General features: G+C 40.4%; 1 protein-coding gene across 8 annotated transcripts in view; it reads right to left on the bottom strand.

The window, feature by feature from the left end:
- smtnb (smoothelin b) overlaps positions 1-16632 on the bottom strand; it is a 62405-nt gene that overhangs the window by 20103 nt on the left and 25670 nt on the right. For 7 of the 8 annotated variants that reach the window (XM_047380985.1, XM_047380983.1, XM_047380989.1 and 4 more), the window contains 5 exons: positions 13969-14056; positions 7823-8499; positions 6118-6169; positions 4173-4766; positions 2313-2386 (listed from right to left, as the gene is read on the bottom strand). In XM_047380985.1, the coding sequence (XP_047236941.1) occupies positions 2313-2386; positions 4173-4766; positions 6118-6169; positions 7823-8499; positions 13969-14056 (1485 nt within the window). Of the gene's footprint in view, positions 1-2312; positions 2387-4172; positions 4767-6117; positions 6170-7822; positions 8500-13968; positions 14057-15502; positions 16591-16632 lie in introns of those variants that run through there. The other variant, XM_047380987.1, reaches the window with a different exon arrangement.

Here is a 16632-nt window from a genome sequence, read left to right as displayed (position 1 = left end):
AACCTTTTTAAAACCTCCCCAACACTATCCCTGACCTGCATGGTGTGCTCACCACTAACCTCACAGGATAGCTGTATTTACATTAAAGAAAACAGGTTTTCAACACAATTTTTCTCAGCATTTCTCTTTCTAATTAGGTTGTTTTATAATTGGATGTCTGCAACAACACAATTAATGACTGATATCAAAACAAATAATTCCATAATTTAAGTTAGGTGCAATAAAGTGGAATATGTTGTATAAGCATTAAACGCAAATAAAAGAGGGAGCAAAAAGCTGCAAGAAGTATAGAAAATAGCTGAAACCTGTCAGTACTTAGAAAACAATCTTGCCTCTGTCAATGGCAAATAATATCATGGGCCTTATGTACATAATGGTCTTTAAAAAGGCTCCTTATTACCAAAGTATTGCACAATACTTTGGTAATTGCAGGGTAAAAGCAACAAGCTCTCTCGAGACCTTCACAACTCAATTGTTGCAAAACCCATTGATGACACTGATTACAGATGAACAGTATTTTTTAAACCTCTGAATGTTTAGTGAATACAGTTAGAGGTCACAAACAAAGTAGAAAATACATTTATTCACCATAAACCAGCCACAACCAAGTGCTGAAGGAGTTGTCCAAGAGCCAAGTGTCACTCACAGGAAGTCTCAGAAAGATCTAAAAATAACAAATCCATTTGTTTTGAAAAAATAAAATAAATAATGCACTCCAGTGTCTTGGCCTCTATGCTTGCTCACTGCGCAAGACTCCACCGCTGAGGAAAAATCATGTTGAAGCCAATTTCGAGTTTGCACCAGCACATTTAGACAAGCCAATGAAACGCTGGATGGAATGAGGATGGATTTTAGACAAGATCTCAAACCTACAGCGATGGAAATAAAGCAGGTAGAATGGCCCAGTCAAATACCAAAAATTAATCCAAGTAAACAACATGAGAACCTTCAAGATCTGAAGACAATTTGAATAACACATGTGATTAGTTTCTTCTTAAAGGTGATGTTTTACAGTTTTTATTACAAAATTAGAGACAAACATTTTTAGACAATGGATGAAAACATTTCAGTAAGCATACCCCTCAATTCATTCAATGTTATTCCACCTTGTTGCACATAAGTTATGGAGTTATCTCTATTGATTTCTTTGTGTGGATTACTTGAGACATATGGTGGGAATTTAATGTCAAAAGCAGCAGAATGCAATACATTTTATTAAGGATAGACAGAGTAAAGCGACTAAATACAAAAGCACCACACTCTTACGGTTTTTATGAATACAAAATTAAGAAAATCTGAAGATTTTATGCTACTTTGTGATAATTATTTACATAAGATCACAATGAAATACATTAAAGTCTGTAGCTATAAAGTGACAAAATCAGGAAAAGTCTGGAATAGTTTTGCATGGCTCTGTATCCCAACCGGTGCTGGTGTCTCAACAAAAACCTAACTCAGGCAGACAGTTTAAATCCGACACCTTTAATCCTCCCTGCAGCCATGCAGAGGCTTTCCTTTACGGGGCTGCAGGGTGGAGCCCTAATTAACCAGCTATTTGATCCCATAACCAGATTACGGCCATGCTCCAAATGCAGCTGTTAAATAAAAAATAAATAAAAACATAAACAGGACATAACTCCGCTCAATTTCTCACTCTCAATGCACAAGGATGCTTCCTTTCAGGGAGCGAGAAATTGCAAATGGGAGTGCTAGCCATCGGCCTTAACCTCAGAGGTCACTGAGAGATTGGAGGTGATTTCTTTGTGTTTTCTGCCAATTCTCACAGTGGACGACTTACAGCTAATCAAAGCGTTCGCAAGAGATGCTTCTTTGCCCTCCGAGGAATGTGATGAAGTACTTGTGTCAACTTGTGCTTTAAGGCAGCTGCAGCGTAAACTCCACGGACAGAGACAGACAGGTGTGATTAAGGGAAACAGTTCCCAGATAAAACTCTGCAGAAACAAAAGCAAGAACAGCTCCCTTCTCCCCCCCCCCCCCCCCCCGTCTTCTTCACATACCCTACAAGGACAGATATGACTGGTGACCCTCTATGTTGGATAAACACTGTTCTTGTCTGCTCTCCCTCCTTTCTCCTCACTCTGTTCACCCTCCTACCTAAGATGGAGGACCCTCTAGGACCTTTATAGGTGATTTTTAAGAGAAAGATGCAGCTGAAAAGCTAGAGGACTCCAACTGAGAGTGAGTTGAAAATTAAGGACATCAAAAACATCTTCTACTGAGAACTTTTGGTCTGAGTAATTTTGACAAAGTTTTCATGAAACTTCAGGGAACACATCCCAAAAATATCCTACCTTGATGGAGGATCCAGAGGAGAAGGTAGATGATGAGATCTTGAATGGTGTAGCTCTTAGGCCAAGGGTCAACTCTAAAAGACATGAACAAGAACTTAAACATATAAAACTTGTAAATTGTTTGAAGACTAGAGATCTGTGCAGCTTTTTCCACTCTGCTTGTGTGACTGCTTGAGCTTTCAGAGTTAACAGCCATCTTCAACGTAAAAAACGAGAGAAAATACAGATTTTCAGCATAAACAGCTTTCGTCATCAGGCTCCTTGAGCGTACAGAAGTGTTTCCTTGGTTTTCATTGCTCCCCCCATCCTAACACACACATGCAAGAGCTGGATCATAAACCACAGAAGTGATGCACCTCAGCATGACGCACGGCACATTTACAAGCTTTTACGGTGCTTTTTGAGGGAAACCTGAGACGCAGTCGCAAACTGCCTTCACTCAAATCGCAACAGGCGGATTCCAAAAAAGGAAATTTAAATCCATTAAAGCAAATTGGGCTGAATAGGAGCTCATAATGAAGCCGCCACAGAGCTCATAGAGTACATCCTAGGGGAGAGGAGGGAGGCGAGGACAAAGCAGAGATGAAGAGGTTTGAATTTGCACAGGTCCTGCTTTCATTTTAAACAAACTGTTTGGGTTGTGGATCACGGTTGCTGAGAATCTGAGAAACTTCAAATGTTTTAAGTGGGCAGATTGCTGCTTGTGGAAAGGACCAGACCTAACTGATGGACGGTTGGTAGAAACATCCTATGGCAGCTTCTTTTTAAAACAACCAAATCTGCAAAAGCGTAAAATGAAGCAGCAAAATATACACCTTCCTCTTAGACATCCCTTCTTTACTTCTATAGCTGTTGTGGGTGCTGAAATTTCTGTTTTATAAAGAAAATATTTAAATAAAACTCAAACATTTCTTTCCTTGTATAGCAGCCAGTGTCTTTTGAGCATTTTAAAAACATTTTAAAACTGAATATTACTTGAAATACTAGGATCAATTAGCTGGGTACACGAAGATATGTTTTTTTTTTAAGATTAAATTAAGTGGGACAGAAATTGTGGGTGCAAAATGGCACTTGAAATTGTAATGAGGATTTCTATTACAATGAAAACACATTTTCCTGACTATTTTCTTTCTTCACCATTACACATTGTGTCCACCGCTCTCAGGGATCTATAGATTATTTCCCACAACAAATATAAATCAGTTGTGAGCATCGAGGCCAAATATATTATGCCAACAAATGAAGGATCCACACGGTCCTTTGCGATTGTGATATAGTGCAGACGAATACAGCAATGACTACTTTGATTCAATGTATTGTGCAGCTCCAAAACAAAAGTAGGAAAAACATTTGTACAAATTTTTCCAGTCATATTCAAGTTTAATAAACCGTTGCTTTCCCCTCTTACCTGGCAAATTCACGAAGAAAGCAGATGCCCAAGAAACATTTTTCTCTTTTAAAAAAACGAAAGTGCACATGATTTACAGGCATTGTGTCTAGTTTTAGATAAATGTGGGGACAACAATATGTACAGAACAACACAAAGTAGTTCTGTGTGGGCAGACAAGATTGTTCATTCACCCTGTAACATTTAAGCCATTGAGTTTTGGCTCAAACAGCCCCTTGTTTCTTCATTTGTTTGAAATGTGCTCTCTGCTGTTGACCAATGACCTCACCGCCTCCCGCAGAGCTGAGAAATGTGCCCACTCTGTAACAAATGCCCCTCAGTGCCTCAGCCCTTATAGCTATTTGCATTACTTGTTTAATCTTGCAAAAACTCATGGTGCCACTTTGTGAGTCAACTCCTCAAATGACTTGAATTCCAGCTATTTCACCAAGACTAAGGTTGATGCTCCTTACCTGGTCTCTGTCCCAGAGTGGTGATGCGTGGGGTCATGCTGGTAGGCATGATGTTGCCTCTCGGCATTGACGAAGAGGATGAGGAAGTGGTGCGCCCGTCCTTGATCTCAATCGTAAGGAAAGTCTTCATGTCGGGGTCTTCCTCTCCCTCAGGGCCCTGTTTCTCAGCTGCTCTCCCTGGGGTCCTGTCTTCCTTTGGTTCAGCCAAGGCAGGCACATCTTTTTCAGCTGGAAGCCTCGTCCCGCCCATGGAGCCCTGCGATTGGCCGGTTGAAGACAGAGGACTTTCGGCCACTCCTTTGAGGGGCTGAGGTGCAGCTGTGCTCTGGGACACAGTAGAGGTGTTCGATACAGAGCCTACACGTGGCCTGGCTGGCCTGTCTCCAGATGTGCTGGGGGATGCTGATGTGTGTGCAAACAGTTCGGCAGCTCTGGAGAGATTCGTCAGGCCTGAGGTGGTCTCGTTCCTCAGAGGGGTCTTCTTCAAAGCTGATGGGTTTAGGCTTTGGCTGGCTTCTGTGAACTTGCGCATTCGGTCTCGAACAGAGTTGGTGCGGCTGAAATGCTCCAAGATAACATCTTTCTTTTCAGGTGCTGCAAAAGGAGAAAAAACATTGAAACACTGAGAAGGCACAGCTTCCTAGATCCCTTCACTTCTTCAGGTTGAAAGTTTGTACAGTTAAATCCTTTTGCTCACGTCATCATAAACCTCAAAAGCCCCAACAGATCCCTCACTCTCCCTTTTCTTTTTGGGTGGTTTTCCCAACTCCTTTGACTTGGCTTGACATTTTTCATTTATAAAGCAAGGCCCAACCATTATAAGGAAAAGATGGAGGTTGCGACCTCACTTTAGATGCCAAGGCACCAAGTTTTGAGTCATTAAATAATCAATATCAGATTAAATAAAAACATGCTGGTACATATTTGCCATAACTGTAAAAAAGAAACAAAAAAAAAAATTTTTAATTGATAAAATTGGGATAAAAGCTGTTGCAAAGTCCAGACATTTCCAAAAATATCTGTATACTTTCAGGCCATGTTTAACATCTAATCACATGTGCTTACAAAAACTCATGTTTAAAATGCTTTTCCTTTCAAACTTAATATCTTAAATTCAGAGTGTGTTCAAAGTTGTTCTTGTGAATTGCAAATAAGGAATAAGAGCAGAGAACGTAAGGAATACAGCATTACTGAGGACTAAAGGTGACTACATGTTGACTATTGGTATTTTCTTCTTTATATTCAATGTGAAAGGCGTAAACAAAGACGAGCCAGAAAACAGGTATTTCTAAAAGTAAGTAATTTCCATATTTTTCAAAACCTTTGAAGCCTGGAGGAACCAGTCAGTTTAGGCCATTTGATGTCTTCATAGATTTTTAATAGTCTAGGTAGCCATTTTTTGCACACCAAGGGCAGAGATACTTGGAGGTTTAAATCTCTGACGGTGTGTAGATCAGAACATTAGACGCTAAAAAGTTTGGAAACCGCTAACATAGCACTGGTGTCAGCAAATGACCCCCAAAATGATTTAAGAAGCCTGTGACCCCCAACTATGAGTAGACTGTACAATAATTACTACTAAAGTTAATTAAATAGGGGTATAAAGAAAACACAAACTACCATGTTATTGTATGAATTTATTCGTAAGTACTGTTTTTTTATCTCTTGTAATATTTGTAGCACAAATATGAGTTTATCTTTTATCCTTTATAGCATTTACAGCATAAGTAATATTTTTCTATTTTCAATATATTAATTCATTTTGAGTTCTGAACAGGACCTCAGAACCCCTCCCTTGCTGATATATGAACCCCAGCGGGGCCAAGAATACAAATGCCACACAGTGGACCATTACACGACGGCATAAAATAAACTGATCTGAATCCTAAAAGATAATCAGGCTGCATGTTGAGTGATGTTGTGCAGAGCTGATCTACAGTCTTACCATTTTCCTTGGCTTTGCCATGAGTGGATGTCAGATTTCCATTAGCTGTTATCTGAAAAGGAGGGAAGACAAACAAAGAAGCATGACGATCTGTGAGAGGAAGCACCAGAGATTAAAAGGTCAAACTCATGCTCTGCTGGCAACCTCACAGCTGCTACACTGAGCAGTAGTGCAGATTCACAAGAAATTGGAGTCTGCATATTGGGGCATACCAATACAGACATGATACTAAATGCAGCTCTAGCTGCTGTGTTTTCATTGCGTAACATTTATACTCGGTGGCAATATGGACCTCTGTTCTTTTCCTGGCACCGCGGCCGGATCCTTACAGTGTTTACATTACTCTCAGGAGATGGACTCCACATCAGCCCATTTTAGATAGAACAATAAAAGAACCCTGGGGCCGGCTTTGGTCAAACATGTTTAGAGAAGCGACTCGATTACGTCATGCAGACATGATGCCTGATCCCAATAAGATTGGAAAGGTTCCTCAACAATAACCAGTTGCCACAGAAACAGAAGCTCCAACTGTTTTTCCGAGAGCTCCGGGATGCAGAACGGGAGGAAAGTATCCCTCTCTGACAACAGGTGAGGCTGACATGCCGCTGAGCTGAAGCAGAGACAGTCAGGTGCACGGTTTGTTTGTGTAACCAAGTAACGAAAACCAAACAGCATCCACTAGGAGCTCAGCTTGTTGTTTTTATGGATGCCAATGGGACCTGTGTGTTGCTGAAAAATGGAGCGATGGAGTTTCTTGTCGGATATGATTAAAGAAGAGCCTGGAAGGTCAGCGCTCATCTGTGGTATGAGTGTAATAAATGCTTGTTATCTTCGCTGTTTAGTTGGCTCAGACTGCACAGAGACACAGAACAACATTTAAAACATGCATAGATTTAAGTTTCTGCAGAAACAAAATCATGTTTAGGGAAGGATATACAGGTGCATTAAAATAGCAGAAAATCATCATAACGTTTAGAAATTTCAGTGTGACAATTTGAAAAGTGACACTCATACATCAAAAATCATTACAGAGTTCTATAATCCAAGTGTTTAGCAACGCACCACCAGACTTTCCTTCCACTCAACTTTCCATTAATATGCTTGGACGAAGCATTCTGAACAGCCATAAATAGCAGCGATAACCGTTTGTATCTTACCCTGTTTGTGGAGGGCGTTCGTGACTGTCTGCTTGAGAACCATCATATCAGCAATCTGCCTAATGCCGGTGCAGGATATGACATGGCCATACAACATGAGATGCTCATATCTGTTCTGTGTATGCCATAATCAAAATTAAAAGAACTAAACGCTTGAAATATGTATGTACTCTGTCTGCAATAAATGTTAATAGTATACGAGTTAAACTTTTTGAACTAAGCGTGCAAAGTCTGATTTCCTGTCCTCAACCAATTTGTTTTCAATTTTGGGTGAATATTTTTTTACATTTCTTTATGGTATTGCACATTAGTTGGCTTTGCTCAACTCAGAAGTGATATTTTGTGATTAAACGGACTCAGAACAATAGGTCCAATAGTGCCGGATATTTAGATTTTTAGCCCCAAACTAAGTCTCCCAGTAGTTTTAAATCAGTTTGTTTGCTTTGCTGCAGCACTCTGACACCTAGTGGTTTTCTAAGGTCACACAGTATTTTCTTTAATTTTCAGATATTTAAAAACAGCATTAATAAGTTGATGTATACACCAACCTTTTGAATCTTGAAGCTTAACTTTCCCTGAGCGTGGCCGTTGAGGAGCCCATTCACAGCATCTCTTCGAGATAAAACGGCCCCATCTGGCTGATCCTGGGCACTGGTTGGACTTTGGCTTGTTTCAGTTTCTGAGTCAGTGCTGCTAACTGAACCGATCTTTTTTCTCTCCACGTCCTCCATTGGAGCCTTCTCCTCAGACGACAAACTCATGCTGAGGTTGGATGTCTCAGAATCCATCCGATTTCTTGCCATAACACCCATGCCGTCTTTATTTCCAGACCCCAGACGGGGTCTGACACATGAATCAGAGACATCCGATCCCAGTCTCTGTCTGGCAGAAGACAGGGAACTGATGCTGTGCTCCGAGGCGCCAGAATCTAGGCGACCCCTCTGGGAGGAACTCTGGCTCCTGTCTGAGGCTCCGGAGTCCAGCCGGGATCGGTGGTTTGACCCCAGATTCTTCTCTAAGGTTACAGAATCCTGATTTGACATGGAGTGGACAAACGTCCCGCTACGGTCCGAAGCTGTGGAGTTCGACCTGGTCCGGTTGGACAGTAACAGGTCAGACTCTGGAGTCACAGCTTCTCTCTGAGGCTGGATCAGCATAGGCCCAGAGGTGTCCTCCTTTGCCAGGTGATCAAGAACCAGAACCATGCTGGAGTCAGAACCTGCCCCTAAAATAAACAGAACCAAGGTAAAATATGGGAAATGCACAAAATCAATCAGTCAGTTTTCCCTGAGACTCTGACTGGTCCCACTTTTTTCAACCTTTTAATGCATCATATAACAGAATGAACTTTGTACTTAACACTTGCAATCTAGTTGTGTTTGCAGTGCTTGGAAAACTGGAGTTTTTAGACCATGCACATTATTTTGTTTAACAAGTTTCCAAATCCCCCAAACAATTCACCCTTTACAATGACATTCACAGCAAAAGGCTGCTGCTCACCGTCTGTCTTCATTATGTGACCTGCTCTGGGTGGTGAGCTAAGATATTTACAGATAGCCGTCTGTGTGAAGGACAGCAGCTTAAAAACAGTACATTTCACAACGTTCAAACCAAAGCACTGATTTTATCAAGCAGGAGAAGAACCTTGTCTGTATGTTTTGTCCGGAAACAATTCATATCCATGAAGGATTATCAAATTGTCATATCAAAAAAAAGGGAATAAACAAACTAATTATGGCTGAGCATTAAAATATTGCCAGCATGAGCAAGAAATCATTCATCAAATCAAGTTCATTTAAGACTCAAATTTGCGAGTCAGTAGGTGTGAGCTTGAAAAACCGAAGTCTGTCAGCCAGGAATAGTCTGATTGATGCATCTCTAATAAAATAATTGCTATTTACATCTTGTGGTTTTAGCACATCAGTAGCAGGGTGATGTTAGTGTTGCTGTAGGTGAGTGACTTTAGAACTGAAGTTTTGCAAATGAGAAACTTCCAAATGAAAACAGCTCCTGGGCCCTGAGAGACGTCAGTTTAACAAATGTCTTAAGAGGTTTAGAGGAGGCTAAGGGAGTCATAAGGGGATGTGAACCTTTCCTGCCCCTCAGTTCCTGGCTGAGATCTGGGAGATTATGTTGGTTAAAAACTGAAAAAAAAAAAAAAAAAACATCTACAACCACAGGAGAGAAACAGGGAACTGGGAAGAAAGTAGAAGCAATGAGACTATAGAGATAAGCATTTCCCTTCTCTGATCAGGAAGCCCCACTCCAAACAACAGAGGTACCCACATCCTCCCCTTGTGATCGTTTTACCTCCAAAACTCTCTGGCATTGCTATGATAGCATAGTTGACGTTGTTCCTCTACTACAGATGAAGAAATCATACTGGTTCCTTCATCTCATGTGTAAAACAACTTCTGAATTACCTTAGTTTGCACCAGCTTTGCAATTAACTGGGTTTCTCTGCGTGTGTATGCTTTTAATTCTGAAAAACCAAATCAATGAGGGACTCTGACGAGAGGCAGCCAGCTGTCTTTTAAACCCTTTCAAGAATACTTGAGATTTAACAACAAAGCCCTCCACCAACCTGTTGCTGCACACTGTTGGTCAGCTGGCTGAACAAAAGGTTACTACAATGCCCTCCTTGGCCGAAATACAAACCCAGCTGTTCCGAAATATTTCCAGTCACAGAAAACGTGGGGAAGCTAAAGAAGCATCACTTATTAAAATGACAAAATACAGCAGGTACCCATTCTATATTTTGCTTACATTGATGCATTAAAGATAAAAATAAATACAGTAGGTTATTTTAAGTGTCATGACTAATACGTGCAAAAACAAACAGCAATAGGGTCATAAATGTTTATTTTTTTATGAAACCAGGTTATAGCAAAATCATTTTGTAAATACATTAAAAGCAGCTGATTGTTATTTATTCATTGCAGCGAACACACCCAAAAACAAAGCTGACATATAGACAGTATTGCTCATCTTCTTAGCAACAGACAAGAGGATAAAACTATCAGCTGGCTGTTGCTGAATAATTAAACCAGATGATTATGTAACAGGATCTGAATAGGAAATGTGATTATGCTACACAATTTGGACAACACTGTGCTGCCATGTGTCTAAATCTAATGATGTACACGTCTAAAACCCAGTTAGGGTTTAACTGTAACTGAAGTGAGAGCCAAAGCACGTTGCCTGTTTAACGAACCCTCACATTATTGTTCACGAGTTTAACTCTGGGAAGCCGTCATTTCAATTCGTCAACAATTTCTGGGAAAATCCCCACGGCTGCATAAAGAAAGGCTTTTTCTTGGCTTGAAAATAGCTACTAAAACTGCAGTCTGTTGCCAGCAAATATAAATATAAAGCAGAAACAAAAGAACAACCAGGAGTTATTTCTGCTGCTCTTTAGAGTGAACGTCTGACCCAAGCGTCTATGTCATGGACAGGTCAACAAAAGTGTTTTGTGTTTTTACTCTCCCTCAGCAGCTCATAACCTTTAAAGTTTAAAATATTTAAACTCCATGCTAAATAGTTTACCTATCTTATTTATCAAACAGGATTCTTGTGAAATCTTCAATGCCATCAGCTGTTGAGGCAATAATCTGAAAAGGTGCTAATCGCTAAATATTGGCAATCCATCAAATTCTAAATTATTTATTTTAAACTAGTATGAAAAGCTTCACATTTTCCAGAGTTACTGCTGAGATAATATCACGTTTTCTTAAACAATGCTTGTGCTTGTTTGAAAACCAAGGAGGTCAGATGTTTTATAGAAAGTTGCGTTCCTACAAGGGATGTCGCAGTTTAGTACAAATTAGTCGAATGGGTAAATAATCCAGGCATTTTTAAATTGGTTCTTGTCTAAACTCCAGATGCCTGTTTGTCTATTGCCCGTAATTTTGTCATCTGGAAGAAAAGATGTATAAGCTGCAATTCATGCAACCCATTAAAATAGAATACCTTTGTTGATCTATGTGTTCACATGTTCACAGCGAAGAGAGACAATGTTGGCTGCTGCACACCCAGTCCGTCTTTTCCATATGACCTGTTAATAATATTAATTAATTCATTAATCTTCTATACCGCCTATCCCATAGTGGGTCGCAGGGGGGCTGGTGCCAATCTCCAGCAGTCTATGGGCGAGAGGCGGGATACATCATGGACAGGTTGCCAGTCCATCGCAGGGCAACACAGAGACATACAGGACAAACAACCATGCACCTAAGGCCAATTTAGAGAGACCGATTAACCTAACAGTCATGTTTTTGGACTGGGAGGAAGCTGGAGTACCCGGAGAGAGCCAACGCATGCACGAGGAGAACATGCAAACTCCATTCAGAAAGACCCTCGGCCGGGAGTTGAACCCAGGACCTTCTTGCTGCAAGGTGCAACAGTGCTACCATCTGGGGCACGGTGCAGCCCCGTTAATAATAACTGAGTAAAAATACCACAGCTTCACTGTTTTAACATGACATTTTTAACACTAACTTAACACAGCAACAGTTATTCCTGTAGACATTGTTATAACATTATTCTATCTCTGTTATATTTAAATTATATAATAAACGTGCCTATAATTTGTACTATTGAAGTGCTTATTGATTAGAATATTACACCTTTTCTCAGCTCATTATGGAGTTAAATAAGTTTTTGAGGACAAGGAGAGAACACCAACGTTTATTCTTTGCTCAATACAGACGGACGAAACTTTTTGAAGCATTTAATTAAACGAACCTTAAACCAACAGAACGATCTGAACAAAAAAGGTAACAATTTGGAAACCATAACTTTTTAAAGCCTCGGCATAACCTGATGCCGGTAACCAGTCCATGCCTACCTCACAGTGATTCATTTTAACCCAATCAAAATCTTCTGACAGATGTGAGCTTGTGTGCACTGTGACCCAACCTCTGTTCAATCACTGTGTTTCTGTGTGAAACTGTAATAAGATTGTTCCTGTTTTTTTTCTTTAGCTCAAAGTGCGAGGTCAAGTCCACTGAGAGTTTCTGAAAACATTTCATTTCCGAAATCATAGACTTAGACGGTACAGTTTCTTAGGCAGCCCTGCACAACTGGACACGTGCTGGTTTAGAGGACGAGTGTAAATAAAGGCTTTTTTAGTCCAGAAGGTAGCTATATATTTCAAAAAGAAAATATTTTCTTTCTGCCACTTTCACTCAGCAGCTTCAGTCCCACCCTGACCACCATCCACTGATTTTGTGTACATATCCCTTTAAAATATACCTTTTCACTCTACTTTTCAATGGTGGTCTTCCTTGGCTGATCCTAGTTTAACCCTGGCTTAAATTGTACGGTACGTTTAAATTGAGAACAGTGGGGAGTTTTTCCTGCCACATTGAGACAGCCCACATTTTGTTGTGGTATTGGACTTATTTAGCAGAGGTGTGGCTGTTGGGTTTTCTCTGTGTTCCTCCCCATAACCCCACACCACCGAGCCCTGGTCACTGTGAAGGACACAGAGCCACACCCTGACCAGACCAGACCACACAGAAGGACATTTATTATGACCTTTGCCCTAAGCAGAGGCCTGGATTAAAAAAAAACAAACAAAAAAAAAACAACTTTGAACATTTAAAACTGCTTTTTACTTGTACACAACAGATCATTGTCATTCTACATTAATAACTCTACTTAGTTTTAATGATTCAATGCATTCATTCCTCCCTGAAGGCACACATTCATAGCACTTCTTACCAATTCATGGGAGCTTAATTAAATTTCCGTACAACATGCCCAAGCTTCAGTTGTTAAAAAAAAGGCTCTCAGGAACTCCAAACAGTTAATAAAGTTGGATGAAGGACCCTAATGTGCCTAAACTAATACGACCTCCTGACCGGCACCTTAGTGGCAGGCAGCCAGGAGGAAAAAGCATCTGCAGGTACATGAAACAAAAGGTGGTCAGTGTGGATTTAGTGTTGTAGGGGATTTTACCCACACTTGACCTTCAGCTGGATGTTTACAGTATATACATGTCACTTGTTGTATTTCACTGATCCCTAGAGTGTGATATGGAAATATGATGAAGCCTGCAGGTAGATGGGATAATCAACAAGCAAAGAAAAAGCAGCTTTTTCCAACACTAAAAGACAGCATTAAGCTCAACAGCAGCGCTGCTGAGGAAATGTTTTCAAATGTAACAAAACTAGAAAATAGATTGATCTACTAAGTAAACAGTTAAAAACAAAGAAGAAATAAATAAAATAACAAGGCAATTTAACTTTCAAACCTCGTCATAAACATCTTGTTCTGTTTGCCAAAAGGAAATTTAAACATGCTATTTTAGTCTTTGCAATTTTCAGCAACACTGCACTAAATATTTTCCAGATATGGTGCAGCCCTGTTTTACATGTTATTTGTAGCTCTTATTTGTTTTATACTGTCTACAATTCTAGGAAGTATGGCTGGACAATTACTGGGCCGAAAATCCTGATATTGATTCTTATTATCTCAGTTTTAATGAATAGCAACTCACATGTTTCATTCACATGCTCCCTAATGCAAACAATTGTCTAGATGCTGCAGCAGCCACTATTCTTCATCATACAGGGTAAAACATATTATTTAACCCTTTATCAGGCCAAAGATAAGCAATTAATTTTCAGCATGAGAATTTTGTGGATTTTACCATTTCAGAGCAGTTTAGTATCAAAATTCGTTTTCCAACCTTTCCTCTGCAGGTCTCTGTTGTGTTGTGTCTGCTGGGTGTGTAACTCCTGGATCGGGGCACGGAGATCACTGTGACTTTCTGTCTCCTGTGGAAAACAAAACAAAATCCACTGTTCTTCAATACAGCTGTGAAAGCACTATCCTTTTACAAAGGCTTGCTTGATGTGTGCACCACTTGCACACTGCAAACCCACATCAGTTTAAAGTCTTTCCGAGATATTTTCCGCTACAATTAATGGTAAAAATCTTCTGAAGTAGTGGGCAGCATTGCTTCCAGCGTGACAGCAACAAAATGCTGCAGCTTTCCGGCTCTAGTTGGCAAAGACTGTTGCGTTGGGGAGAGTTCCTCGAGGAGAGGCAGCAGTGTTTTAGCATATGGGAAAGAAATGGGTAAGGTGTGGAGGAGGAAAGATACTGACAGGACTGTCTGACCTCTGTGACCTTAAGCTCCTCCTCAGGAGAATCAGCTCCACAAACAAAAGGAACACATTCCCACATTTACACACACACGCTCTTTACATCACAGCTACACACATTAGCATGCCAACCTACTTTTAAGATTTATGAACAGTTTATGAACAAAGCAACCAAAGCTTGGTGCATCCTGATGCATATAGTTACCTCCAGATCTATTGATATTTTTTATAAACAAATAACTGAAGTGGAATAAAAATAATAAATGATTTTCCACGTTATTAACAAACAGAAATATCTTATGATTGTTGTGCATTTGTCTTCAAGACCTTATGTCACCGAAATGAAAGCAGCAAGTTTTTTGGGGTATGTCTCAACAAACTCCATTCTTCTTCAGCTCAGGCTCAGTCAGATTGGAAGGAGAGGATCTCTGAACTTCAGTTTTCAAGTTTTGCCACAGATTCTCGGGTGGATTTCTAATGTCTTTCTTCTTGTCAATCCTCTATGCAGGCCAGATTTGTGGAGGGCACCGTTGTAGTCCTGTTGAAAGATTCTACCACCTGAGCTTTAGGTCTCTGCAGCTCCTCCAGAGTTAGCCTGGGCCTCTAGGCTGCTTCTCTGATTAATGTTAATCTGACTGTGATTTAAGGTGGATTTTTTTTGCTTTGGAAGGTTTGTAGTTTTGCCATGTTTTGCTGTGTTCCTTGGTTTTAACGATGCGGTTTGTTCTCTAACAAACCTCTGAGGCCTTCACAAAACAGCTGGATTTTTACCTATATTATATATTATATATATAGAAAATATATATATATATATATATATATATAGAAAAAAAAATTTACTTTGTTAAAAACAGTTTTTTTCTCTAAAAGAAAGTTTTTCCGGAAAAACCCGGAACACACTGGGGAGCTGAATCATCTCCTTGACCTTTTAAGACAATAGTAAATGTCAGGGACACCACAGTTGGAAGCAGTAATTTAGCTGAATGCTCCCTTAAAGAGTCTTTAAAGTGTTTGATGAGTCAACAACAACAGAAGGACGGCACGAAAGTGAAATAATTCAAGACAACTAACAAAGGCTACTGTTCTCCACAATAAAGCATTCAAATAAATACTCACAGGGGGTGATGTTTGTCCCTGAGCCATCAACTCAATTACGAAGTGCGAGTCCCACCTCCTTCACCCCCGCACCACCCGAATCTGTCACACCTTCACCGGTGGTCAGACAGGCAGCCGTCTTTTCAAAGCTCCCAGTAAAACCACAGGAGACGGGTTTCTCACAGACAGTGAGGCAGAGTGAAAAAAAGATAGAGTGGAAATAAAAAAAAGAGAGCCTCAGACCTGCTGCCAATCAACATGCTGTCATTAGTGGCTTCCCTCCGGCCCTGACGGCCAGGACCTGACTGAGCTGAGCAGACACCGTCCCACTCCAAGCACAGCGCGATAAACCGCCCTGGCCTTGTCTCAGCTGGCCCCAGGTCTGTTTGTGTCAAACCCATAAACACAAAAACAACTGCCCTTTCAGGTCACGCAGAAAGACATGGGACATTTGAAGTCCTCTGAGCTGGACCAAAAAAATGACTGTTAGGAACACACCTCCTTTAGCAGCCAGTTCAGCTGCAGATTCAACGCTGCAGTTTTCCATTAAACCCATGTGAGCTCACAACATTTGAGGGGTCCTCCGTGGCTTCACGTGGAGCAGAAATTTAGAAAACTGGCAGCTCACTTTCCATTACTGCAGCCGGTAGAACCGCACACTTGGCTTGGCTCTAGTGACTTTAGTACAGTAGCAATCATTTTTGTATCACTCAGTCTGGACTGAGGAAACCACCACAAGTCCTCAGCTCAGTCAAATTCCCATTTCTTGTTTATACAAGTCACTGCATACTAGTTTGAGCATCCTTTGTTATTATCTTTTTTCAAATTTATTTTCTTATTGCCAAACAAAGCTAAATCCTTTACTGTTGCAAATGGTGGATTTGGTTTCAAACAATTAAGCTAATGTTTCTTCAGGTCTATTCTTGCAAAATGCTCACAGAACAGACAAGAACAAGCAAGACAGTCTGAAACCAAACAGCTGCCTACCTGACCTCACCTAGGCAGCTAGGAAATACATCAAATATTCAACCTTTCCCCCCCAGTGCCTACCGTAGATCATTCATTTTATAATGAATTTCATGTCATAAATAGTTAATGCAATGCTGAGTATTCAACCTGTTAGATCCAACAGCAGTAAACCTGAATGTACA

The sequence above is a fragment of the Girardinichthys multiradiatus genome, chromosome 12, assembly GCF_021462225.1.
Source record: "Girardinichthys multiradiatus isolate DD_20200921_A chromosome 12, DD_fGirMul_XY1, whole genome shotgun sequence".
Classification (NCBI taxonomy): Eukaryota; Metazoa; Chordata; class Actinopteri; order Cyprinodontiformes; family Goodeidae; genus Girardinichthys; species Girardinichthys multiradiatus.
The sequence above is the reverse complement of the archived record's forward strand: the minus strand, read 5'-3'. Positions and strand labels throughout refer to the sequence as shown.